The 27,885-nt window shown below is 42.9% G+C and overlaps 1 protein-coding gene across 1 annotated transcript; it reads right to left on the bottom strand.

The window, feature by feature from the left end:
• Positions 1-244: 244 nt before the first annotated feature.
• Positions 245-26,934, bottom strand: rnf103 (ring finger protein 103). The gene is made up of 4 exons (XM_080197588.1): positions 26,342-26,934; positions 9,634-9,773; positions 5,440-5,555; positions 245-1,991 (listed from the first exon to the last, which is right to left on the bottom strand). The coding sequence occupies exons 1-4, from the start codon at positions 26,565-26,567 to the stop codon at positions 458-460; spliced, it is 2,016 nt and encodes a 671-aa protein (XP_080053714.1). The 5' UTR covers positions 26,568-26,934; the 3' UTR covers positions 245-457.
• Positions 26,935-27,885: the final 951 nt, after the last annotated feature.

Raw genomic sequence — 27,885 nt, 5'->3', positions numbered from 1 at the left:
TTTTTTTAATTGACTCTTTTTACAATAAGCAGGTTTTCACTTCAAAATCATCATGAGCTGTCCCCAGATCTAGATAAAGAAAATTCTTTTGAATAAAACTGTAAATTCGTTAAATTTTTTTTCTTCTAAAAGTTTATCAAATTAGGTCTTTTTTGTTCTCTGGTAGATGTAAGTTTTAATAGTTGAACATACCGAAACAGAACAAACAAGAATTAGTGTGTTACTGTTAAAAAGCATCCAGAAGTAAACAAGGCAACTTTATTTGACTCATCAGTAAATGTAGTGTGGTTATATTTTGGATCAGCTCAAAAAACCTACATAAAACTAAATGTAAACCACAAAAAAGCACAAACATGGAACAACATCACAATACATATTAAATGTTAAGATATTTAAGAGCCTGAAATAGATGTTAAGTACTTTTCAGACAACGAGGAAACATTGCTGCTGATTATTTTTATCTGACAAAATGATGCTTCTTTTTGTATGAAGCCCATCTGCACACAGGACAACAGTGTCGCCCTCCTGCCAACCAGACCACAATGCACTGCTGATGGAACACGTGACCACAGGGTAGTCCCATTATTAAGCAGCCATTTTTGAAGTTTTCCAGGCACACCACACATTCTGAGCAATGCAGCATGTCATTGGGCCAAGTTGACCAATCTGGCTCATCATCTTCAGTGACACCTGTGTTTCCATGTAATCTTGGTGTGCTTTGAGAAATATTGCTAGAACTTCTCTCACCGGCATTGGTTTCTTCATTAATTTGTACCTTTCTTTCAGCAGGCAACAGGCGTGCACTTGCCTCTTCATTATCACTTATCCCTGATTTATTACACATTACATCATGGCTTTCACTTTCAGAATCACTATCAGTCTCATGGCAACTTTCATCTTCAGAATGCCCTGCAAGACATTTAAATCGCCACGTTGGGAGGTTCTTTATGTAATCTGTTGGTATCAATGGGTGCAGCCACAGATCTGGGAATGCAAGTCTTTCCAGCAACAAATCAGGATCTTCCTCCCAATCCAAAGTGTGAGGGTAATGCTGAAATGAAGCAATTGGATGAAACAAGTAGCTTGTATACCAATCCCACAGACTTGACAGCCACTCAAGATTATTAACATTTACTTCATCATCATTATTATTCCGTCTCCGTTTCTTCTCAAAGTAATCTATTAGCAAACCATGACCCAGGTATGTGCTGAGAAATAGTGCTGGATGGGACGAGTAGAAAGTCCAGTCAGCTCTCACCCAAGAAGCCAAAGTGGTTGTGTTGGCATACCTCAAAAATTTTAAACTATATTCATAAAAGCTTTCCAAATATGGTAACTGAAGAAATCCAATTATAGGTAGCCAGGACATTATTAATAAGGAATTATAAGTTCCTAGTGTGCTTATAAGAACTACAAATCGTTTTATTGTAGCACCTTGTGTTATAAACAAGTCCATCCATGCCATTAAGTTAACCAAAACTAAACTTAAGACAAAGAGATCATTTACTTCAGGCTGCAATGATCGAAGGAATACATCCATTGCATGATGTGATATAAACTCCCCTGTAGTGTTCCCATATTTATAGATTCCTTCAGGAGTTTTCACTATATATGCTGGGAACTGATGTACACCAATTTCCTTCATGCGACTGTCATTATTCCAGTTCTGGACATCAACAAAAATGAATTCCACACGACCTGTAAATTTGACACTGAGAACAGAGAAGAATGCAGGCGGTTGGTCCAGGTTTGCAAACAAATACATCTTTACAAGATACCGGTCACTTTTGTTCCATTCTTCTATTAACTGGTCAGTACTTCGGATAGTTTTGATCCGAGATGCAACATGAGCATTTATCCATTTAAAAATATGCTCAACTTCAATCCTACGGCCACTGTACTCCTTAAGCATCACTTTCCCTTTTGAAGTATTAGTCTGCGGAATGGACATTATGAGCGTGGATTTCAACCATCCTCTTTTGCTACAGTATCTATAGAAAAATGTAGAAAAGGGAATCAATTTTATAATTATTTGCATATCTTATACACCAAAATAATAATTGCTAAATTATTTGTAAATAGAGCTCAAATTCAGGAATGACAACTGTACTTCTATTTAGCTGCTTACAGGGAAAATGTCACCTGGGTTACAGAACATTGGAAAAGTTAGGGAAAGTTATAAGAACATAAGTAGTAGGAGCCGGAGTAGGCCATCTAGCCCTTCGAGCCTGCCCCGCCATTCAATAAGATCATGGCTGATCTGAAGTGGCTCAGTTCCACTTTCCCGCTTTCTCCCCATAACCCTTAATTTCCTTGCCTACCAAAAACCTATCTACCCGTGACTTAAATATATTTAGCGAGGTAGCCTCCACCACTTCAACGGGCAGAGAATTCCGAGATTCACCACCCTTTGAGTGAAGAAGTTCCTCCTCAACTCCGTTCTAAACTGCACCCCCCCCCCCCCCCTCCCCGAGGCTGTGCCCTCTAGTCCTGCTGTCTTTTGAGCGGGAAGAATCTCTCTACCTCTACCCTATCCATCCCCTTCATTATCTTATACATCACTATAAGATCCTCCCTCATCCTTCTAAACTCCAACGAGTACAGACCCAGTCTCTTTAGTCTCTCTTCATAGTCCAACCCCCTCATCTCCGGTATCAGCCTAGTGAACCTCCTCTGCACTCCCTCCAAGGCCAAAATATCCGTGCGCAAGTGCGGTGACCAAAACTGCACACAGCACTCCAGCTGCAGCCTCACCAGTGCCCTGTACAGTTGCAGCAAGACCTCCCTGCTTTTATATTCTATCCCCCTTGCTATAAAGGCCAGCATCCCATTCGCCTTCTTGATCACCTGCTGCACCTGCAGACTGGGTTTTTGCGACTCATGCACAAGGACCCCCAGGTCCCTCTGCACCGTAGCATGCTGCAGCTTTTCGCCCTTTAAATAGTAATCCCTCCTACTATTATTTCTGCCAAAGTGGATAACCTCACACTTGCTAACATTGTACTCCATCTGCCAGGTCCTCGCCCACTGGCTCAGCCTATCTAGATCTCTCTGCAGACTTTCCACACCCTCCGCACAATTTGCTTTTCCACTCATCTTTGTGTCATCAGCAAATTTCGACACCCTACACTCAGCCCCCTCCTCCAGATCACCTATATAAATGGTAAATAGCTGAGGCCCCAGCACCAATCCCTGCGGCACTCCACTAGTTACCAACCGCCAATCAGAATAGCACCCATTGATACCAACTCTCTGCCTCCTATTAGACAGCCAATCCTCTATCCACGCTAACACCTTACCCCCAACTCCATGCCCCCTAACCTTCTGAAGCAACCTTTTGTGCAGCACCTTATCAAATGCCTTCTGAAAATCGAGAAACACCACATCCACCGGTTCCCCTCTGTCCACCGCACTAGTCACATCCTCATAGAATGCCAATAAATTTGTCAAACACGACTTCCCCTTAATGAATCCATGCTGCGTCTGCTCTATCAAACATTTCTTCTCTAGGTGCCTCGCTATTTCTTCTTTGATGACAGATTCCAGCATTTTTCCAACAATAGACGTTAAACTAGCCGGCCTATAATTCCCTGCCTTTTGCCTGCTACCTTTTTTAAACAGTGGCGTAACATTAGCCGTTTTCCAATCTTCCGGCACTTCCCCGGAATCCAGCAAAGTTTGGTAATGATGCCTTATCAAAGGCATGATTGAAAAAAAAGGAAGAATTTGAGGAGGCATTGGGAAATGCAGAAGATAGGTAGTTAGATGGGAAGCTTTAGACTTGGGAACAGCCAAATCAACATAAAAGAGTTATGGAAGCAGGGGATGAAGACAGAATGCAGGCAATTTTGAACAAGCTGTAGTTTATAGATGGTGGAACTTGGAAGAAATAGAGTCTAGACATTATACAAAAGCGTGGAAAAATATTGAACAGTAAGGATGAGGTAGGGGCCAGAGGTAAGCAGCCTTGGTGAAGATAGGAAGTCTGTTCTGGGTCAAACAGGATGGCAAAGTTTCCTGTATCTGGCTCAGCAGGAGGAAACGGAACAGAAAGGTGGCAGTGGCAGTACGTAGAATTCAAGCAGAGGTTGAAAGTCTTTTCAATGTTCATCTGCAGGAAATTTTGATCCATTCATAAAAGGAATATGACAGCAGAGGTTATGAGGTTGAAGGAAGTAGAGAAGAATTGCATTAACAGCATCCTTGTGGACACTGATTTTGTTTTAAATAATTCCTCAGGGCAAGCTGATTTCAGGTAAGGTTGGCATTTATTGTCCATTGTATGATGGAGTTTTTTTTCTTGAACTGATGCAGTAGTACTATTAATAAGTTCCAGAAATTTGACTCAGCAATAATGAAAAGGAAATAGTTAAAAGACTGTGTGACTTAAGAGGCAAAACTTGAATCGTGGATTAAGCAGAACAGAGGACCAAGGAGATATATCTGGGGTTCTCTGGAGTTGATGTTTTGGAAACAGCAAAGAAAAACTATTGCTGGGGATGTGTTGATTGTATTCAGCTGAATAGGGCTTCAGGAGTAGAGCTATATGAAGGTTGCCCCACAGTGCTGGATAATAGAGAAGCAACAAAAGAGGCAGCTAGGTTGACCACAAACATTGGTGGTGGTGTTGGGGAAGGAGGGTCATCATTGTCACATCATGCTCACAGATGTGGAAGATGTCATTTGTGCCTTTGTATGGTCATTTATGGTTACAGCTGTGGTTCATTCTTGACAATGAGGTTAATTAGACCAACAAAGCGCCATTGATGTGACCCTTCTTGTTTTGGTTTCCATGGCATTGAAATCAACCTCCATAGTACTGAAAGAATTCCTTCACTGTAAATCTAAAATGCACATTTCATATCAAGATGACTCATGGTTTAGAAATGTTAACATCCAATGCTCACAGTCAGCGTTGCTGCCCAAGTGATCAGCAAAGGACTGCTAAAACTGGGATCATCACATGAAAATAACCATTTATCATATTGGCAATCTGGAAATTGGTAATTTAGGGAACATAAATTGGAGTTGTCTCCAATTTGTGAATAAACAATGTTATGGTCAGAGAAGATTTCACCTGTGCGTCAATACCGTTGATGGGATAAAACACAAGTACTATTGCTATTAGTGCAAGGATAATTTCCAACATTTAAGTCACAGTAAAGCTGGTCTCTCAGACTTCTTAAACAAGCCAGTAAGCCAGATGGTTTCAGTATACCCAACCTTTCTGAGCCTTTCCCCTCCTCATTGTAAAAGAATACCTTAGTCATTGTAAAAAAAATGACGGTAATAACTGCGCATGCACTATCTGCTGTTATCAAATCTTTCACAAAACTGACCAGATTCAGCAGTAGGGAAAGCTTTTCCTGGTACAAATGGAAACAGTTCTGTAATACAGTTGTTGTTAACAGACAACTAAACAGATGATATAAAACTTACCTGGGGTCATTAGAACAATTGAAAGTTCCTGTACGTATGCCAAACTGGGACACTTTCTTCACCATCTTGTGCCATTGATCCTTGCACAATAAAGGATCTTTGTCTTTAGCTACAACCTGTGAAATAACTTGAGGTTATTATTATGAAACAAGTAGGATTGCTATTATCCGGAACATCAATCTGATCTGCAAACGTCATTTATCAATTCAGAAATCACACAGCACATCATTACTCAGTGACAGAATGGGTCCAGGTTCATGACCTACATTGCATTTCCAAAATCAGCAGAGGACAACGGAATGGGAGGGAATGCAGAGAAACAAAGACACGTGTCAAAGCTAATGAAAAAAATGTATTTCAGCATTTCTTGCTGATATTTAAACTGAATAAAGTTGTGATGGAGACAGGTCAGCTGAGGCTTTCAAAAGAGAAAAGAGAAGCTTTCAAAATGAGGGGCACGGACAGAGTGGATAGTCAGGATAGCAGAAGCAACTACTAGGGGACATAGGTTCAAGGTGCGAGGGACAAGGTTTAAAGGAGATGTATGTGGCAAGTTTTTTTTCTTACGCACAGGGTGGTGGGTGCTTGGAACTTGCTGCCAGGGGAAGTAGTGGAAGCAGATATGATAGTGATTTTTAAGGGGTGTCTTGACAAATACACGTATAGGATAGGAATAGGGATATGGTCCCTGGAGTTTTAGTTCAGTCAGGCAGCATGGTCAGTGTAGACTTGGAGGGCCGAAGGGCCTGTTACTGTGCTGTAATTTTCTTTGTTCTTCAGAAATGGATAATTTTCTGAAAAGGAACATTTGCAGGCCTATGCAGAAAAGGAAGGGTCAGCTCAGACGTGACCACCTGAATAGCCCCCTTTTGTGCTGCAACTATTCAATGATGCCATTTCTGAGTACGCCTACTTCTTTAAGTGTTTGCTAGCTGGCCCTGAAAATATTAAAGGGAATGCAAAACATACTGTGCGACAGAAGACAAAAATTCTGTGATAGGACTGGTCTATTTGTTTCCTATAAAAAAAAGTGCAAATTGCAACACGAATGGAGACTATAGTTCATCAAAATTTACGCTTTTTACCTGGTATAAATTAGTCACTTACATTAAATGGATCCTAGGGTAAAATTACATTGATGAAATCTACTCCAACTGCATTAGGAATTTTAAGGCATGATGTTTGAATACTGTAGCAGCCAAATGATGGTTACTATGTTTCCTCCACCGTTCCCCGCGCCACAAGTGGAGCCAAGGTGGGGAAAGGTTCAAACTTAACAATCTGAAGAAAATGAGCCAACGGCTTCAAAAAGACTAAATCTCCAAAACAACTGACAATTCAAGAATGGATGCATGTTCAGGGCCAACGTGAAAAGGGGGAGTTTACACAGGCTTTGTAACCACAGCTTTCAGTGTACTCAACATCCCTTCAATAGATTGGGCCAAAATACAAGTATGCCAAGCAAATGAAAAACAGGTGAAATTAATGGTGCATTTCCAGGGACATCTGATTCAATTTGCATTTTTCAGCAGATCCATCACTAATCCTAGATTTAGCTCAGTCACCACACAATTCTGGCACCACACTGAATGCAAAGACAAAGAAGAGGGTGCAGAAAAGAATTAAAAGAATGGTTCCAGGGATGAACGACTTTGTTTATGGAATTGGCAAAGTTGGGAATTGTTCCTTTTAGAGAAAGTTGGGAGGAGATTTAATGGAGGTGTTCAAAATCATGAGTGTTCTGAATAGAATAGGGAGAAATTGTTCCTATTACTAAAGAGTTCAGAACCAGGGGATTCTGTTTTAAGGTGACTGACAGAGATGATATTGAGGGATAATATTTTTACACAGTAAACAGTTAGGCTCTGGAATGCACTGCCAGAGGGTGTGGTGAAAGCAGATTCAATTGTAGCTTTCAAAAGGAATTGGATAATTATCTGAAGAGAAACATTTGTAGAGCTTGACTGGGAGTGGGACAAACTGAATAGTTCTTATAAGCTGACACAGACAAAAGGTAAAATAGCTTCCTTCTGTGCTGTAACAATTCTATGCGCTTTCCTTATTATCTGCTATACCTGCCCGCTAGTTAGTTTTAAGTCAGGATGATGTGATTTGAAGGGGAATTTGCAGATGGTGTATTTCCACAATTCTGATGCCCTGTTCTTCTAGGTGGTAGAGTTTGTGGGTTTGGAAGGTGCTGTTGAAGGAGACAGTGAATTGTTGCAATGTGTCTCGTAGGTGATAACAGTTACCATGGTGCGCCAGTGGTCAAGGAGGTGATTGTTTAAGCTGGTGTATGGGCTGTTGATCAAGCAGGCTGTTTTGCCCTGGATCATATCAAGCTGCATGACTGTTATTGGGAGCTGCATTCAAGCAGGCAGTGGGGTATTGCATCACATTCCTGAATTGGGCCTCTAGTTGGTGGACAGTTTTAGTGGAATTGGAAAGTGGGGAACTTGAATTCCCAGTCTCTGTAGCCAGTATTTGCATGGTTGGCCCGTTATGTTTGAATGGTAAGCTCTAGGGTAGAAACATAGAAAAACTACAGCACAAACAGGCCCTTTGGCCCACAAGTTGCACCGATCATATCACTACCTAAGCTTACCTATAACCCTCAATCCTATTAAGTCCCATGTACTCATCCAGAAGTCTCTTAAAAGACCCTATCGAATTTGCCTCCACCACCACCGATGGCAGCCGATTCCACTCACGCACCACCCTCTGAGTGAAAAACTTACCTCTGACATCTCCTCTGTACCTACTCCCCAGCACCTTAAACCTGTGTCCTCTTGTGGCAACCATTTCAGCCCTGGGAAAAAGCCTCAATCCACCCGATCTATACCTCTCATCATCTTATGCACCTCTATCAGGTCACCTCTCGCCCTTCGGCTCTCCAAGGAGAAAAGACTGAGCTTCCTCAACCTATCCTCAGAAGGCATGCCTACCAATCCAGGCAACATCCTTGTAAATCCCCTCTGCACCCTTTCAATAGCTTCCACATTTCTCCTGTAGTGACGCAACCAGAACTGAGTATAGTACTCCAAGTGGGGTCTGACCAGGGTCTTTTAAAGCTGCAGCATTATGTCCCAACTCCTAAACTCAATCCCTTGATTGATGAAGGCCAATACACCATATGCCTTCTTAACCACATCCTCTATCTGCGAAGCCGATCTAAGAGTCCTATGGACCCAGACCCCAAGGTCCTTCTGATCCTCTACACTGCTAAGAGTCTTACCCCTTGATATTATACTCCTTCATTCCATTCGACCTGCCAAAATGTACCACTACTCATTTCTCTGGGTTGAAGTCCATCTGCCACTTCTCCGCCCAGTCTTGCATCCTATCTATGTCACGCTGCAACTTCTGACATCCCTCCAAACTATCCACAACACCACCAACCTTTGTGTAATCGGCAAACCTACCAACCCATCCACTTCCTCATCCAGGTCATTTATAAAAATCACAAACAGCAAGGGTCCCAGGACAGATTCCTGGGGCACTCCACTGGTGACTGACCTCCATGCAGAAAAAGACCCATCTACAACCACTCTCTGCCTTCTGTGGGCAAGCCAGTTCTGGATCCACAAGGCAACAGCCCCTTGGATCCCAAGCCCTCTCACTTTCTCAAGAAATCTTGCATGGGGGAACCTTATTGAACGCCTTGCTGAAGTCCATATAAACCACATCTACTGCTCTTCCTTCATCAATGTGTTTAGTCACAGTTAATGACAGGGGAATTGACATTAAAATAGTTAATTCGCTCTTGGTGAAAATGGTCATTTTCTGGTTCTTAGGTGCTGCAAATGCTGCCTGCCACTGATCAGCTCAAGCCTCAATATTGTCTGGATCCTCCTGCATACAAGCATGGATTGCTTCAGAATTGGAGGAGCTGCGAGTGGTCCCAAACACTCTGCAGTCATCAGCGAACCTTCATTCTTTTGAACTTACAATGAATATTTCATCATTGAAAAACAGATGAAGGCAGTTGGGCCTAGACACTACCCTATGGAACTCCTGCAATGACGTCCTCAGACTGATACTTAGCTTCTCTAGCTCCTGCATTTCTTGAAATAGCAATAACTCTCCATAAAATTTAGTTTCCTCTTCATTTATTCCCATCAGATTAAAAAAAAGTGTTGGAAAAATTTCAGAGGTCCTAAAACAACTTTATGTAAAACAAAGAAAAGTAATTACTTGGACCAGCCATATTCCATCTTTAGTGTCTTCCACTTGTTCGTAGAAATGCATCTCACCACTGAAGTTGGTGCTGGAGGTAGATTCTGATGCTTCTTCTTCCCGAAGTGCAGAATAAAGTTCACCCTCCATCAAATCACCTGTGGCAACAACACACCAAAATAGGTTCAAAAACATCATCATGTATTAGATGCGTAAAGCAGTAGAATTATATGCTAAGTATGTGGTTACTCTGGAAATTCAGGTACTTTTTGTTAGCTAGAAATGCTTTGAGATATCCTCAGGTCATAAAAATGCATGTTTTAAAAAAACAAATTCACCTAAAGGCGGGTGTATCTGGCATTTATCACTTCACTATACAGAAGAATCACAGAATATGTATCACAAATATCCATTCAATCTACCATCCTGTTGAAATTGCTATCCATTAGTCCAATTTTCCTGCCGTTTTGTATTTCTTTTCCAGATATTTATATACTTTCTTTTTAAAATATAATTTCACATTCTTCATCTCCTTTCCAAGTTACATAGAGATAATGCACTGTCAGGAATAATGGTGAGTGCAATCTGATTTTGACAAATTAAGATCTTTACATGTTGCAACATATTGTTTTCAGTCTTATTGTTTCTATAGTGCTAGAAAAGAGAGGCTAATTATACCTAGCTACAGACTGAAATAAAATAGTGCAACACTTGTGTTCCAAAAAAATAGATGGGTGAAAATACATTTGGAAGAAAATCACAGATTCAGATGACAGTAATACAATGCTGTCAGATAAGTCTGCTATAACATATTCAAAGGAACTACTGCAAATCCAAAGCAGAATGATGTTGACAGTACTTCACACTTAGCTAAATTTAAACAAAGTAAAATAGTTAAAATTAGTAATGATCGCTCTCATTTGGCACATTGTGATCTTATTCCTTCAAATGTAACCCATCCATGCTCCATGCTCTCATCTAGACCTGGAAAAATTGATTTTCATTCCAATTTTCACCCCTCCTTAACCTTCACATCTGACGCTTCCCTTCCTTGATCTCTCTGTCTCCATTTCCAGTGCTAAACTGACTACCACTATTCATTACAAGCCCACGGACTCCCACAGCTACCTTGAGTAGACCTCCTCAAATTCTGATTCCTATAAGGACTCCATGCCATTCTCCCAAGTTCTCAGTCTACATTGCATCTGTTCAGATCATTCACCTTTGAAAATGGTTCTTCTGACATGTCTGTCTTTCCCTTAACCGAGGTTCTCTCTCTCTCCCTCGCCGCACCACTGTGATTTACAGGGCACTCAATCAGGTTGAACGCATTTCCCATAGCTCTGCCTTCACCTCTTCCTCGTCTCCCAGAACCATAATAGGGTCACCTTTGTCCTCACTTTCCACCCCACCAGACTCTGCATTCAAAGCATCATATTCCCCCAGTTCTGCCAACTCCAGCATGATGCTACCAAAAAACACATTTTCCCCTCATTCCCTCTGTCAGCATTCCACAGGAACCATTCCCTGCGTGGCATCACACCCAAATCCCCATCACCTTCCCATGGTACCTTCGCAGAAGATGGAACACCTGCCACTTTACCTCCTCTCTCCTCATCATTCAAGGCCCCAAACACACTTTGCAGGTGAAGCTGCGTTTCATTTGCACCTCCTTCAATCTGGTCTACTGTATTCATCACTCCCAATGCTGTCTCCTCTATATTGGGGAAACTAACAGACTGGGTGACTGTTTTGTGGAACACCTTTACTCAGCCCACAAAAATGATTCCAACCTTCCTGTTGCTTGCCAGTTTAACTCAGCACATTGATCTCATGCCCACGTCTGTCCTTGGCCTGCTGCCATGCTCCAGTGAAGTCCAACAAAAACTGGAGAAGCAACAACTCATCTTCCAATTAGACACACTACAGCCCTCAGGACTCAACATTAACTTCAACAATTTTAGACTGCAACCTTTCTCCTCCATGTTCCCTTTTTATATATCCCATTCAATTTTTGTCTCAATGCAAAAAATCTCCCTTTCCCCCTGTCCCACACCATCCATCTCTTGTTCTTAAATTTGCTACATTTTTGTTGCGCTCTCTCCCAGCTATAAAATCCAACATATTTTCTCTGTTTTAGTTCTGAAGAGTTGAACACTAAGCATTAACTGTTTTCACTCCCTACTGGCGAGGCCACAGCCGTTCCGTTTTCCAGCATTCTCTGCTTTTGTTTCATCCGTTTGCTGTTGGGCTGCTGCTTTGCTTTGTAATGCTAACTTTTACAAGGATACCCAGAATTGTGTCTACAGTAATCCCAATATAACTTACCTCAATAACAACAGTGAGCTGTGACATTGCAATACTTTTGGTGGTTTTCAATTTGGACATTTTATGATGCATTAAAAACGAGGTAGTAATGCCCTTTATAATATCATTAGTAAATAAACTTTAAACAGTAATGCCCTTTATAATATCTGACTATCCACTCTGTCCCCTCAGTCTTGTAGACTTCTATCAGGGTGCCCCTCAGCCTTCGTCGTTCCAGTGAGAACAAAGTTTCTCCAACCTGTCGTAGCTAATGCCCTCCATACCAGGCAACATCCTGGTAAATCTTTTCTGTACTCTCTCCAAAGCCTCCTCTGGTAATGTGATTTATATGTTGTACAGCTATGCATCTCTGTATGATTAGTCTCATGACGTGCTGTGATGTCACCAGAGACATTCATGGGTTTATCTCTCTTCCATGTTGGACTTCAATCTGGCAACACTTCTTACATAAATCTCTGTTGAGCAGGTTCAAACCCCACATTATTGCACCTCTTCATCTTTTGTCTTGCTGGTAATACAGTTCAAAACATTTAACATATAACAAGGTCAAATTGGCAGCGAACAGATAGGTTTCCAAGCGGATTCTGGAGCTTTTTTTCAACCAGAGCCTCAACATCGAGAGAAAAATCCAGCGCCTCGACTCAAAGTTGAGGAAATGCAGTGAGAAAACATTATATAAAAAAAACTGGAAGTAGGCTGAAAGAAAACATTTACTGTTTTGAAGCTGGATTGACTGCAGGCTGCAGGGACCTCACACATGGCATGCTGCAGCAACGGAGCTCCACATATAAAGAGAGAGAATCTCAGTACTCTTAAAAGTACTCAAAGTAGATAAGTAAGCTAAGTAGGTAGGTACATAAGGTACTCTGTGCTCTTAAAGAGCTACTACTCCCAAAAAAAAGGAGAAATACAAGTAAAGCCTCCTTTGCTTAACAAGAAATAGTTTGAAATAAAAATTCAAATTACAGATCCAACTAAAGAAAAACAAAAAATAAACAATATAAATTAATCAGGAAGAGAAAACAGATAAGAGGAGAGGGAGTCAAAGAAAGTATTATAATCGGGAACTGCAATGGCGGCGTCTTGGAGGCCAAGAAAATATGGAAACATGAAAAGTGTGCAAAGAGATTTCAATGTTACCTGGCTGTGAACAAGATACCAAAGAAATCACTTTCCTCTGCGTAGTCAGGTATAAAAACTGTTAGTGTCATGGAGTCTTGTTCATCCTGATAAGCCTAGTGAAAAAGCCTAAAAGAACATATCAAGATTTCTTGTCTAAACCGATAATTGCTGAGAGATTCTGATTTCATTGACTGAGCCAAGAAGAAGGCAAAAACATAGCTGCATTTCAGTGCAATGTCGAGAAGGTTAGTGAAGAACTGCAAGTTTGGCTTGACCCTTGAAGACGCTTTGTGAGACAGACTTGTTTGTGGACTTCAAAATGAAGCAATTTAAGGATGATTGCTTACCGATATCCCTCTAACACAAACTTGATTTTGAGATTGCAGTGTCCACAGAACTGGTTGCAAAAAAAGGCTTCCCAAATTGAAGGTAAAACCAAAATTCACAAGATGGGCATGACAGGGAGAAAGTAAATGTAGAAGCTGTGTCAAGAAAAGCCACACAACTAAGGCGTCACACAACATACATCTCAATCCCCGAAGGTGTGTAAATGCAAGAACACATCAAAACCTAAAAAAAAGATCTACAAAATATATGAGGATGGAAATTTCCAAGATGATACCAAACTAGGAAAGATCCAAGAACTTAAACTAGGTGTTCTATCCATGAAAGAGAATACGCAAAGGTTCTGGTTTTATCCAAAGTTAGATGGACAAGTAAAGATTGAAGTAGATACAGGAGCTGCTGTATCACTTCTCCCAGAAAACACAATCAGAAGCTTAAACACATATCACTAAAACATTCAAACGTAATCCTGTGAATTTATACAAAGGTAGTTCCACCGAAGGGATATATCATGGTTCAAGTAGAAACTAATGGTCAATGAGCAGAATTGCTTCTCCATATTGTAAAGAGAAATTTTCCTGTACTTTGGAAGAGCATGATTACACAAAATCAAGTAAAACTGTGGAGCAGTTAAGCAATTGCTTGACAGCAAAAACATATTCCCAAAACTTTTGGAGAAGTATAGAAAGGTATTCCAGAATACTGTAGGATCCATAATTGGAGTGAAGGCAAAACTTAAGATCAAACCTGATAGCAACTCTAGATGTTTCAAGGCAAGAACTGTGCCTTATGCAATTGAACCAAAGATAAAAGTGGAAAAATTAGCCAAGGATGGAGTGAAGGAACCTGTAATGGTGAGTCATTGGCCAACCCCAATTGTCCCAGTTATTAAATTTGATGGTTCTGTATGCGTCTGTGGGTATTTAAAGACGATGATTACTCCAGTACTGTGTGCCAGGGACTGGATTCGATTCTAGCCTTGGGTGACTGTGGGGAGTTTGCACATTATCCCATGTCTGCATGGGTTCCTCCTGCAGTCCAAAGATGTGCAGGTTAGATGGGTTAGCCATGCTAAATTGACCCTTGGTGTCTTAGATGTGTAGGTTAAGGGGATTAGAAGGGTAAAACACAGGGGTTATGAGATAGGGCTTGGGTAACAGTCAGTGCAGGCTCACTGGGTCAAATGTCCTCCTTCTGCATTGTAGTGGTTCTACCTCTTGTCATTAATTGAGGGGCTATTCGTTGGACTGGCTGGTGGTCAGCAGTTCAGCAAGATAGACTTGTCCCAAGCAAAGCTCCAGAGGAGGGTGGCAACATAACATAAGAACATAAGAAATAGGAGCAGGAGTAGGCCATCTAGCCTCTCAAGCCTGCCCCGCCATTCAATAAGATCATGGCTGATCTGTCGTGTCTCAATTCCACATTCCCGCCCTCTCCCCATAACCCTTAATCCCCTTGCCTATCAAAAACCTATCAACCCACGTCTTAAATATATTTAGCGAGGCAGCCTCCACCACTTCAACGGGCAGAGAATTCCAGAGATTCACCACCGTTTGAGTGAAGAAGTTCCTCCTCAACTCCGTTCTAAACCGCCCCCCCTTTATCTTGAGGCTGTGCCCCCTAGTCCTACCGTCCTTTCTGAGCGGGAAGAGTCTCTCCACCTCTATCCTATCCATCCCATTCATCATCTTATACGTCTCAATGAGATCTCCCCTCATTCTTCTAAACTCCAACGAGTACAAGCCTAGTTTATTCAGCCTCTCCTCATAGTTCAACCCCCTCAACTCCGGTATCAGCCTAGTAAACCTCCTCTGCACTCCCTCCAAGGCCAAAACATCCTTGCGTAAGTGCGGTGACCAAAACTGCACACAGTACTCCAGCTGCGGCCTCACCAGTGCTCTGTACAGTTGCAGCAAGACCTTCCTACTTTTATATTCAATCCCCCTTGCTATGAAGGCCAGCATCCCATTCGCCTTCCTGACCACCTGCTGCACCTGCAAGCTGGGTTTTTGTGACTCATGCACAAGGACCCCGAGGTCCCTCTGCACCGTTGCATGCTGCAGTTTTTCGCCATGCAAGTAATAGTCCTTCCTACCATTATTCCTACCAAAGTGGACAACTTCACACTTGCCAACATTAAATTCCATTTGCCAGTTCCTGGCCCATTCGCCCAGCCTATCTAGATCCTTCTGCAGACTCTCCACACCCTCCGCACAATTTGCCGTTCCACCAATCTTGGTGTCATCAGCAAATTTCGACACCATACACTCGGTTCCCTCCTCCAGGTCATCTATATAAATGGTAAATAGCTGAGGCCCCAGCACCGACCCCTGGGGCACTCCACTAGTCACCAATCCGAATAGCACCCATTGACCCCCACTCTCTGCATCCTATTTGACAGCCAATCCCCTATCCACGCTAACACCCTACCCCCAAATCCATGCCCCCTGACCTTCTGTAACTGAGTTGCAACCACTGCTAACATTTGTTACCCACAAGAGATTGTTCTAATATGTTGTTCTTGGGCGGCACGGTAACACAGTGGTTAGCACTGCTGCTTCACAGCTCCAGGGTCCTGGGTTCAGTTCCCAGATCGGGTCACTGTCTGTGTGGAGTTTGCACATTCTCGTGTCTGCGTGGGTTTCCTCCCACAGTCCAAAGACGTGTGGGTTAGGTTGATTGGCCATGCTAAGAAATTGCCCCTTAGTGTCAAGGGATGTGTGGGTTAGAGGGATTAGTGGGTATAGTGTGTAGGGGTATGGGGGTAGGGCCTGGGTGGGATTGTGTTTGGTGCAGACTCGATGGGCCAAAGGGCCTCTTTCTGCACTGTAGGGTTCTATGTCTATGTCATAAGTGCCTACTGTTCGGAATAACATCGGTACCAGCCATATTCCAACAATCAACTGATCAAATCGTAAGTGGCCTCAACGTGCCCAGTGTTATTTCGCTGACATTCTAATTACAGGCAAACTGAATCAGAACATTTACAAAACCCAGAGGCAACGGTGAAGTGCATAGAGAAGTACAACCCCTGTGTTTGAAACAAGGAGAAAGAGTTTTAGCGAGAAACTAGTCTACAAGTGAGAAGTGGGTACCTGCAATTATTCTAGCTCAGACAAGCCTAATTTCTTATACAGTGCAACTTGACGACGAGAGAACATAGCAGATATACATAGACCAAATCCTCACTTCAAAAAGTGAATTAGTGGAGACATTATCAGAAAGGCCTACATTCAAGGTTGTGCAATCCCTGATCCAAAGATTACTACAGAACCGAGTTCAAGTTCGACTCCAGTAGAACAACCAACATCTCTGAAAGCTGACAACAAAGCAACTTCACAAGACAAAGTACCTGAATCCATGAGGAACAGAATACCAAGGATGTCAGAGATCAGATGCCAAACCTCACATCTTATCAAAACAAAAATGACATCCACCAAAAAGACTCTCATATTGTACATATGTAAATATTAATACTTGGTCATGTAACGGACGTAGTGGGTCATCATTAATGTTTAAAAGTCATATCATTAGAGCAAAGGAGGAGAGATGTTATCATCGAATTCCTACAGTGCAGATGGAGGCCATTTGGCCCATCAAGTCTGCATCAGCAACAATCCTACCCAGGTCTTATCCCAGTAACCCCACATATTTTCCCTGCTAATCCCTCTAACCTCCGCATCCCAGGACACTAAGGGGCATTTAGCATGGCCAATCAACCTAACATCTTTTGGACTGTGGGAGGAAACTGGAGCACCTGAAGGAAACCCACACAGACATGGGGAGAATGTGCAAACTCCACACGGACAGTGACCCAAGCTGGGAATTGAACCCATGTCCCTGGAGCTGACAGGCAGCAGTGCTAAACACTGCCACCCAAATTATATATTGTAAAACAATGCATCGCTGTATAGTTAGTCACTTATCGTGCTGTGATGTTACCAGAAGCATTCACCATTTTTTAATCTCTTCCAGTGGACTTCAATCTGGCCACAGCTTTTAAATAAATCCGCATTGAATTGGTTGAAAGCCCATATATTGTGCTGTCAACATTGTTTTGTTAATAATACTGTTCAAAACATCTGAGATATAACAGGTGTCCACTTTCAAAGTGGTCCGTCGAGTTTTATCAGGAAATAAAGCAAGATATATTTGAGGTGTGAGGGTAGCAGGATGGGTTAAACAGAAATAAATCAACAGCAAACGTCAAACAGAATGAGGGCAGTAAAACCAGGCAAGCATTTGTTTTATTTTGTTACCTCCTCCTTCCTCCGTCCACACACCTCCCCCCCCTCCACCGCCTCCGCCAGCATAGGGTTATTACAATAATAAAATGAATTCTGCATTACAATTACTATAATTAAAGGATGTTCCCATATTAACGCATGTCTAGCCCATGAGGCACAGTAATCCAAAACTTAAATGGTCACTTTCAGGGGAAGAAAATATTTTCCTATCCTGCTTTTTCTAACAGCCAAAAAAGGAATGCACTGTAAAAAGAACTTGAACTAAGCATTATTTCTGTCCATAATCAGTTACAATTTTACTGTATTTGAAACAAATATTTCAGAAAAGTAACAATTTAAACTCAACAAGAAACACTGGAATGGATCAAATTAATGGACGGAAATACAATCTGCAGTTATTTCCATTTATAAATTATAAAACATGGGGTGAAGGGTGAGAAGGGTCAAAAGAGGATAACAAATACATCTTCAGCAATCTCTGAAAGAATCGTAGCGTGAGCATACAACACCTGCTGCTTAAATTAAATGAGCTCCCCATAGTCTCTGCATTGAAAACAAACATGGGACAGGTGCAGTACCCATATGCTTTACTGCCAAACAGGTGCATCAACAAGATTTCAGATAACAATCTGTAGTTGCTCTACCAGAATCAACTCTGGAATTCCAATACATTATTTGAGCAATACATAGTTTTGAAGTACGTGAAATTTCTTTCATTTTACATTTGTTCTTTAACAAAATATAATCAGACAATGAGTAAATCTGCTCAGTCCAACACTGCCATTGCAAGAAGGTGGGTTTATCCTGTTACTCTCAAATTTCCAGATTTTTATAATTTCTTTTTACTACTCCCTGCCTTTCTTGTCTTCAGTCAAATATTGTTTGGCCAGGTGATCTATAGAGTAATAGTCATTAAATTAGTTTTTCAAAATAGAAAGCAAATGGTTTATTGTCAATGATAGAAGGGCTAACTTCAGATAACAATCTGTACTTGACCTAACAGATTCAACCCAGAATTCCAATACATTACTTAAGCAATAAATATTTTGAATGTACAACTCCTCTCATTTTATGTATAAATTTACATTATAATAAAATGTAATTAGACAGGTAAGTAAATCTGTTACTCTCAAGTTTCTAGATTTTTAAAATGTCTTTTTACTGCTCTCTTTTGCCTTGCTAGTCTTCAAACATTGTTTGGCCAGGTGACCTATACAGCAACAGTCATAGGATCCCTAGAGTGCAGGAGATCATAAGACACAGGAGCAGAATTAGGCCATTCTGCCCATCAAGAATAATTGAATCAAGGCTGATATGCTTCTCAACCCCATTCTCCCACCTTTTCCCCGTAATCTTAGATCTCCAGATCAATCAAGAATGTATCTCTGTCTTAAATACACTCAATGACTTGACTTCCACAGCTTCCGTGCCAATGAATTCCACAGATTCACCAACCTCTGGATGAAGAAATTTCTCCTCATCTCAGTTCTAAATTTTCTGTTTTATTTTGTTACCTCCTCCTCCCATCTTTCCTCCCCCCTCCCCCAACTAAGGCATAGGGTCATTCTGAGTCTGTGCCCTCAGATCCTGGCCTCTCTACTAATTGAAACATCTTCTTCATATCCAGACATTTCAGTATTCTGCAAGTTTCAATAATTTCCCCCTCATCCTTCTAAACTTCATCAAACATAGACCCAGAGTCCTCAAACTCTTCTCATTCATCAAGCCTTTGATTCCCAGGATTATTCTTGTGAACCTCCTCTTGATTCTCTTCAAAGCTAACACATCCTTCCTCTTGTCCCACTCCCTTGCCCTAACCCCTTAACTTTTCAGATAGCAATCCAATACCCTCTTGAATACCTAGATCAAACCCACCACTCTCTCAGAAAGTTTGTTCCAAACTCCAACCACCCAAGACAAAAAAGAATCCTAACATCACTTTTATTCCTTTTGCCGATTATTTTGAATCTGCGCCCTTTAATTCTTGACTCTGTCATGAGTGGGAATAGTTTCTCACGGTTTACCCATACTCCTCAGGATCTTGAACGTGTCAATCAAATCTCCTCTCAGTCTTTTTTTCTCCAGGGAAAACAGTCTCAATCTATCTTCATAGATACAGTTCTTTATCCCTAGAATTATTGTGAATCTCCTCTGTACTCTCTCCAATGCCTTGACATCCTTCAAGTACAGCACCTAGAACTGGATGCAGTTGAGGTCTAACTAGTAGCGCCATATACAATATCAACATGACCTTACTCTTGTACTCAGTGCCTCATTAATAAAGGTATTATATGTTTTATTAACTGCCCTCTCAACATATCCCACCATCTTCAATGACTGATGTATGTATACACCAAAGTCCCTGTTCCTGCATTCCCATTAGTTTCTCCCTTTAGTTTATAATGTCTCTCCATATTCTTCCTGCTGAAACAAATCACCTCTTACGTCACTGTGCTAAACATGTTATGGGCCATACAGCTGCCCAATCCACCAATCTGTCCATATCCTTTTGAAGTTCAAAATAAACCTCAAAGTCAGCAATATTTCTAATCTTTGTATCATTTGCAAATTTAGAACTCATGCCCTGAACAGCACTGTATCGAGGTCATTAATATATAAATCAGGAAAATCAAGGGCCCCAGCACTGACTTCTGGAGAACTCCACTATAAAGTCTCCTCCAATCTGAAAAACAGTGATTCATCACTATTATTTTTTGTCACTCAGCCAATTTCTTATCCAAGTGCCTACTTTCCCTTTTCTTCCATAAACTAGAATTTTGCTTACAAGTCTGAAGTGTGGCATTGTATCAAATGCCTTTTGAAAATCCATACACGCCACAGTGTTACTCTTATTAATCTTTGCAGCTACCTCCTCAAAAAACTCCACGATGTTCCCTTTGAATTCACATTGGCTTTCCTTAATCATCTTGCACTTGTCTAAGTGACTATTAATTTTGTCCTGAACTATAGTTTCCAGAAGTTTCCCTACAACTGAAGTCAAACTAACTGGTCTGTACAAAGAACAAAGAAAGTTACAGCACAGGAACAGGCCCTGTGGCCCTCCAATCTGTAGTTGCTGACTTTATTCTTGCATCCCCTTTTCAGTGTAACATTTGAGACTGTCCAGTCCTCCGGCACTACCCATCTCTAAAGACTGAAAAATTATCATATAGCCTCTGCAATTCCCACTCACTTCCTTCAGTACCTTTTGATACATCCCATCCTATCCTGGTACTTTACCTATTTTAATTAAAGATAATCTTTCTAACACTTCCCCTTTCTCAATTGTAAATATCTCCAGTGTACCAGTTACCTCCACTTTCATCTTGGCCTGGGTAACTGGCCCAACGTGGACCATGATCTCTGGCTGTTCACCCTCCCCACCAAAGAATCTCTTGCGGCCGAACTGTGAAATCTTTGACCCTAGCACCAGGGAAGCAACATACCATCTTGGCCTCTTTTAAGGTTGAACCAAATAAACAAACTCAAAGTAAATTAGGACAAAGTAAAAAGGGCAGCTCCCCAAAAGGAAGGGGAATAGCCCGAACAAAAACAAATTACAAAACTTAAAAACGTCAAATTAAAATGTGATTATTAGGGTCAATAATGCACCCCAGCTCCTGCAGTGCTCAACGGGCGCAGAAGGCGTCAACTGCGCCCATGGACACCGCATGCTCCCTCTCCAGGGACACCTGGTCACGAACGTAGCCGCGGTAGAGGGGCAGACAATCAGGATAGACGGCCCCCTTGATCGCCCACTGTCTGGACCTGTAAATGGCACATTTCGCCAGGCCCAGGAGCAGGTTCACGAGGAGGTCGCCATCCTGACCCTCCCCTCTCCACACCATATGTTCATAGCTCAGGAGCGTGGGACTGAAGTGCAAACAAAACATCAAATAAAAGGTTCTTCAGGAAAACAAAAAGGGAGACATACCATCTTGGAGTTATGTCTACGACTGCAGAAACACTTGTCAGCTCCCCTAATTATGAAATCCCCTACACCACTGTTCCTTCTCTCCTCTTCAGTTGAGCCACTGGTGGTGCCACAAACCTGAATCTTGGCTGTTGTACGTTATTCAGCACCATTTGCAGTTCAAGCACTGGCTTTAAATAAAGTGTATAGGTAACTGACATCTCAAAACTGAATAATGTAGACATTTCATGGACCTAAGTTCTGAGTTATAATTACCTATCATTTAAAGATTAAAATAATTTACAGTAACATAAGAGAAACAAAAAGCGTAATGCTATGAGTGGTGATTAAGACCAATTTGGTCCCTGGATCATGGTATACTGCTAATTAGTTTAAACATCAAATTTCCTTAGCCTCCTAAGAAAATAGAGGCATTGGTGGGCTTTCTTAACTATAGCATCGACGTGGAGGGACCAGGACAGGTTGTTGGTGATCTGGACACCTAGAAACTTGAAACTCTTGACCATTTCCACTTCACCACCATTGATGTAGACAGGGGCATGGCCTTCACTGTGCATCCTGAAGTTGATGACTATCTCCTTCAAGTCTTTATCTCCTTCTTGTACTGTCTCATCACAGAGATCTGACACTACGGTGGTGTCATCAGCAAACTTGAAAAATCGAGTTGAAGGGGAATTTGGCCACACAGTCATAAATAGTAAAGTAAGGGGCTGAGGGCACATGATTACCCAATATTGGTGCACCAGTATTGGGTAATCATGGAAGTGTTGTTATTACTTATCCCTGATTGCGGTCTGTGGGTTAGGAAGTCTACAATCCAGTCACAGAGAGAAGAGCCGAGCCTAGGCCACGGAGTTTGGAGATGAATTTTGTAGGAATAATGGTGAAGACTGAGCTGTAGTCAATAAACAGGAATCTGACACAAGTGCCTTTGTTATCCAGGTGTATAGCGGTGTAGCTAACTCTATAAAATATACTCTCTATATAATCCTCAGCCTTGTGGATGCACCTCAGTGACTCCAGCTGCTCAAATCTAGGGCTCAGGTTTCTGTAACAGGTGATATTTCCTATAGATGTAGTCATTGAGGGTACTTCCCACATCCCATAGGATGCACATTTCACATGGCTAAACTGCATTGACATTACCTTAAAGTACTACAGTATGGTATAATATAGTTCATCTGTCTCACCAATTGTCTCCTCTGTGCTGAGTCTGAAAAGGCCTATACTTACCAACCAATTTATGAGGTTCTTGTGAACTCAATTTTAGATTTTATCTGTAAACTCCCAGCTCTCTTTCTCTGCCTCTGCTGCTTTATAAGCTGCTATGCAACCCAATCAGTTTCTTCCCCTGAAGCAAAGTAAGAGCCAACTTTGGAGACAGAGAAAAAAAAAAGAGCAGCACCTCCTTCCCCTAATCACCAAACTCTAATGCACTCAAAGCTGCATTCCCCCCAAGACTGAAATCTCTTGATAAGCTTTAGAGTCCTTAAATAAGCAGACGCACTATTTCATGTTGACATTTACACTTAACACAAGACTTTCTAAAACTGCAGTAAATAATCTGTTGATAGTCACAATTTAAAAGATCAGGAAATTAAATTAACTCATCATCACAATACTGTCCCCAACTGTGGGTCATATCAGGTCAAATACAACATAAAATACCCCACAAAAAGACAAGTATGAGAAACAGTTCTTTTCTTTGAGACAATACTCCTTTAACAACAGTTCATAAACAATGCACTGAAGCCATTTTCATGCACTTCAATAATATGAGGCACAATATAAATCCACACGAGGGGGATTGAATATAAAAGTAGGGAGGTCTTGCTGCGGCTGTATAGGGCATTGGTGAGGCCGCAGCTGGAGTACTGTGTGCAGTTTTGGGCGCCGTACTTACGCAAGGATATTTTGGCCTTGGAGGGAGTGCAGAGGAGGTTTACTAGGCTGATGCCGGAGTTGAGGGGGTTGAGCTATGAGGAGAGGCTGAATAAATTAGGCTTGTACTCGTTAGAGTTTAGAAGAATGAGGGGAGATCTCATTGAGACGTATAAGATGATGAATGGGATGGCTAGGATAGAGGTGGAGAGACTCTTCCCGCTCAGAAAGGACAGTAGGACTAGGGGGCACAGCCTCAAGATAAAGGGGGGGTGGTTTAGAACGGAGTTGAGGAGGAACTTCTTCACTCAAAGGGTGGTGAATCTCTGGAATTCTCTGCCCGTTGAAGTGGTGGAGGCTACCTCGCTAAATATTTTTAAGACGCGGGTTGATAGGTTTTTGATAAGAGAGGGGATTAAGGGTTATGGGGAGAGGGCGGGAACGTGGAACTGAGCCACGACAGATCAGCCATGATCTTATTGAATGGCGGGGCAGGCTCGAGGGGCTAGTTGGCCTGCTCCTGCTCCTATTTATTATGTTCTTATGTTCTAAAAACAGAAAATGCTGGAAAATCTCAGCAGCTCTGGGAGTGGAGAGCAACAGTTAACCTTTCAGGTCTGTGAACTTTCATCAGAACCACTGATGAAACATCAGCGACGAAACATTAGCTGTTTCTCTATCCATGGGTACTACCTGACTGACTGAATATTTCCAGCACCTTCTGCTTTAAATATCCCACGGGCACTATGTTGCCTTTGTATTTACACTAGGAAGAAAACTGCAATAAACTGTCAAGGCAAAGAAACTCCAAGGACTGGGGCCAAAATATGTAAGATAGCCAGCCACAAAATGTCATAAGAACATATGAAATAGGAGCAGGAGTAGGCCATCTAGCCCTTCGAGCCTGCCCCGCCATTCAATAAGATCATGGCTGATCTGTCGTGGCTCGGTTCCACTTTCCCGCCCTCTCCCCATAACCCTTAATCCCCTCTCTTGTCAAAAACCCATCAACCCGCGTCTTAAAAATATTGAGCGAGGTAGCCTCCACCACTTCAACGGGCACAGAATTCCAGAGATTCACCACCCTTTGAGTGAAGAAGTTCCTCCTCAACTCCATTCTAAACCGCCCCCCCTTTATCTTGAGGCTGTGCCCCCTAATCCTACTGTCCTTTCTGAGCGACAAGAGTCTCTCCACCTCTATCCTATCCATCCCATTCATCATCTTATACGTCTCAATGAGATCTCCCCTCATTCTTCTAAACTCTAACGAGTACAAGCCCAGTTTATTCAGCCTCTCCTCATAGCTCAACCCCCTCAACTCCGGTATCAGCCTAGTAAACCTCCTCTGCACTCCCTCCAAGGCCAAAATATCTTTGCGCAGGTGCGGCGCCCAAAACTGCACACAGTACTCCAGCTGTGGCCTCACCAATGCCCTATACAGTTGCAGCAAGACCTCCCTACTTTTATATTCAATCCCCCTTGCTATGAAGGCCAGCATCCCATTCGCCTTCCTGACCACCTGCTGCACCTGCAAGCTGGGTTTTTGCGACTCATGCACAAGGACCCCGAGGTCCCTCTGCACCGTCGCCTGCTGCAGTTTTTCGCCACGTAAGTAATAATCCTTCCTACCATTCTTCCTACCAAAGTGGACCACCTCACACTTGCCAACATTAAATTCCATTTGCCATTTCCTGGCCCATTCGCCCAGCCTATCTAGATCCTTCTGCAGACTCTCCACACCCTCCGCACAATTTGCCGTTCCCCCAATCTTGGTGTCATCAGCAAATTTCGACACCCTACACTCGGTTCCCTCCTCCAGGTCATCTATATAAATGGTAAAAAGCTGAGGCCCCAGCACCGACCCCAGCTGAACAATTCATTGTGGAAGAATGCATGTCAGGGGGTGGAGAGGGAGAGAAGCAAGCTTTGGAAAATATCCAATGATCAAAAAAAATACATCATCCATCCCTCTTGATCACCTCCACAAGAGGAAAAAAATACTTGACACCATCTGTATCGAGTGGAGAAAGAGAAACAAGGTGTGTAAGATTTCAAGTTAGCACTGCTGCCTCACAGCGCCAGGGACCCAGGTTAGAACATAGAACATTACAGCGCAGTACAGGCCCTTCGGCCCTCGATGTTGTGCCGACCAGTGGAACCAATCTAATGGCCCTCTAACCTAATCTATTCTAATATTATCCATATGCCTATCCAATGACCATTTGAATGCCCTTAAAGTTGGCAAGTCCACTACTGCTCCAGGCAGGGCATTCCACACCCTTACTACCCTCTGAGTAAAGAACCTACCTCTGATATCCATCCTAAATTTATCACCCTTCAATTTAAAGCTACATCCCCTCGTGTTAGCCATTAAAGCTACGTCCCCTCGTGTAAGCCATTAAAGCTACGTCCCCTCGTGTAAGCCATTAAAGCTACTCCTCAGGTGTGGAGTTTGCACATTCTCCCTGTGTCTGCATGGGTTTCCTCCAAGTACTGTGGTTTCTTCACACAGTCCAAAAGATGTCTGGGTTAGGTGACTGAATCATGGAATCCCTGCAGTGCAAAAGGAGGCCATTTGGCCCATGAGTCTGCACCAGCCACAATCCCACCCAGGCCCCAACCCCATAATCCCATGCATTTATCCTAGTTAGTCCCCTTGACTAATGGGCAATTTATCATGGCCAATGGAAACTGGGGCACGCAAAGGAAACCCACGCACTCTCTCCCACAACCTCTTCCCGGCCCCCCCACCCCCCCGCCAACAAATCCACCCACCCATTCTCCCCCCACCTTCAACACACACTCTTTCCCCAACACCCCATCACCTCCTCAGGCCTCCTCTGAAGACGATGCCGATTGATCTCCATACCTGATTTCTGCACCAGCTCCCGGACATCTTTCTTCTCGGGCAGGCCGGCGTAGCAGATGCCGCGGCACTCCAGGATGGTGCGGAGCTTCTTGAAGCTCAGGGCCACCGGGTCCACCAGCTGCGTGGCGAACACCCCGGTCTCGTACCAGGCGATGGCTTCGAAGAAGCGAGCCAGCACGAAGAGGACGAGGAAGTAGAGGAGCAGGAAGAAGAGTTTGAGCCACATCCTTCCTTCAGGACAGTGGGGCTGGTAGTGAGGAGACTCGGGGGAAGAGGGAGGGTATATTTTATTATCTGTCTGATCGGCCCCCCTCACAATCGGTTTAAACCCGGAGCTGCTGGGCCGACATCTCAATCTCAGCTGGAGGTTTTCTTCAGGCCCTCTCTAGAATATTTTCCCCCGCTGGTCAGATCTCTTCATCAACCCCCTCTCCCTCTGTGTGTGATCAATGCCGGCCGCCTGTCCCTATTTTTATTTGTTTGTTTGTGGGGTTGTGGCTCTCCGGGTTTCAGGCCCACCCCAGGCGGCAGCACCGCAACGCCATCTCCCCGGCCCCGATCCCGATCCCGATCCAGACGGCGCTGAGGCCGCAAGCGCGACGGGCGCCTGCGCACAACAACAACAACTGACCTCACCCATTGGGTGTGAGCGTCTCTCATTTACATACCGCTGATTAATTATGCCGGGTCTATTGTGACGCGCCGCGGATTTGCATGCTGGTGTTCTGCTGTGCCGCCCCCTGCTTTGCATATTCAAATTAATTATGTAAACACAACGGTGACGCACTTTTATTATTCATTATGTAAAGTTATTTGTGACGGGCGGCGGAGAGTGAGCCAATCTGGAATCATGGGCCGCAGCGGCCAATGAAGAGCTGTTGCTGTGGCTGATTTCCACCAGGTTGCAGATGAATGAATGCATCAGAGAAAGATGTCTTTAGCGTGGAGCAAGTGCCTCTTTTCGTTCAAGAAAGCCCACCAACACCTTTAAGTGTAAAGTTTTTTCATGTCCCAAGTAGGATTACATTAATACCGCAATGAAGTTACTGCGAAAATCTCCTAGATACGCCGAGGGCGAATTTAGCATAGCCAATGCACCTAACTAGCATGTCTTGAGTTAATTTGAGTTGCTTCATTTGGTTTTCCTTAAAAGAGGCCTAACCAGCACATAAGAACATAAGAAATAGGAGCAGGAGTAGGCCAACTAGCCCTTCGAGCCTACCCTGCCATTCAATAAGATCATGGCTGATCTGTCGTGGCTCAGTTCCACATTCCCGCCCTCTCCCCATAACCCTTAATCCCCTCACTTATCAAAAACCCATCAACCCGCGTCTTAAAAATATTTAGCGAGGCAGCCTCCACCACCTCAACGGGCAGAGAATTCCAGAGATTCACCACCCTTTGAGTGAAGAAGTTCCTCCTCAACTCCGTTCTAAACTGCCCCCCCCCCTTTATCTTGAGGCTGTGCCCCCTAGTCCTACTGTCCTTTCTGAGCGGCAAGAGTCTCTCCACCTCTATCTTATCCATCCCATTCATCATCTTAT

The sequence above is a fragment of the Carcharhinus amblyrhynchos genome, chromosome 1 (genome assembly GCF_965287045.1).
Source record: "Carcharhinus amblyrhynchos chromosome 1, sCarAmb.v2.hapA, whole genome shotgun sequence".
Classification (NCBI taxonomy): domain Eukaryota; kingdom Metazoa; phylum Chordata; class Chondrichthyes; order Carcharhiniformes; family Carcharhinidae; genus Carcharhinus; species Carcharhinus amblyrhynchos.
This window is presented reverse-complemented; position numbering and strand designations above follow the sequence as displayed.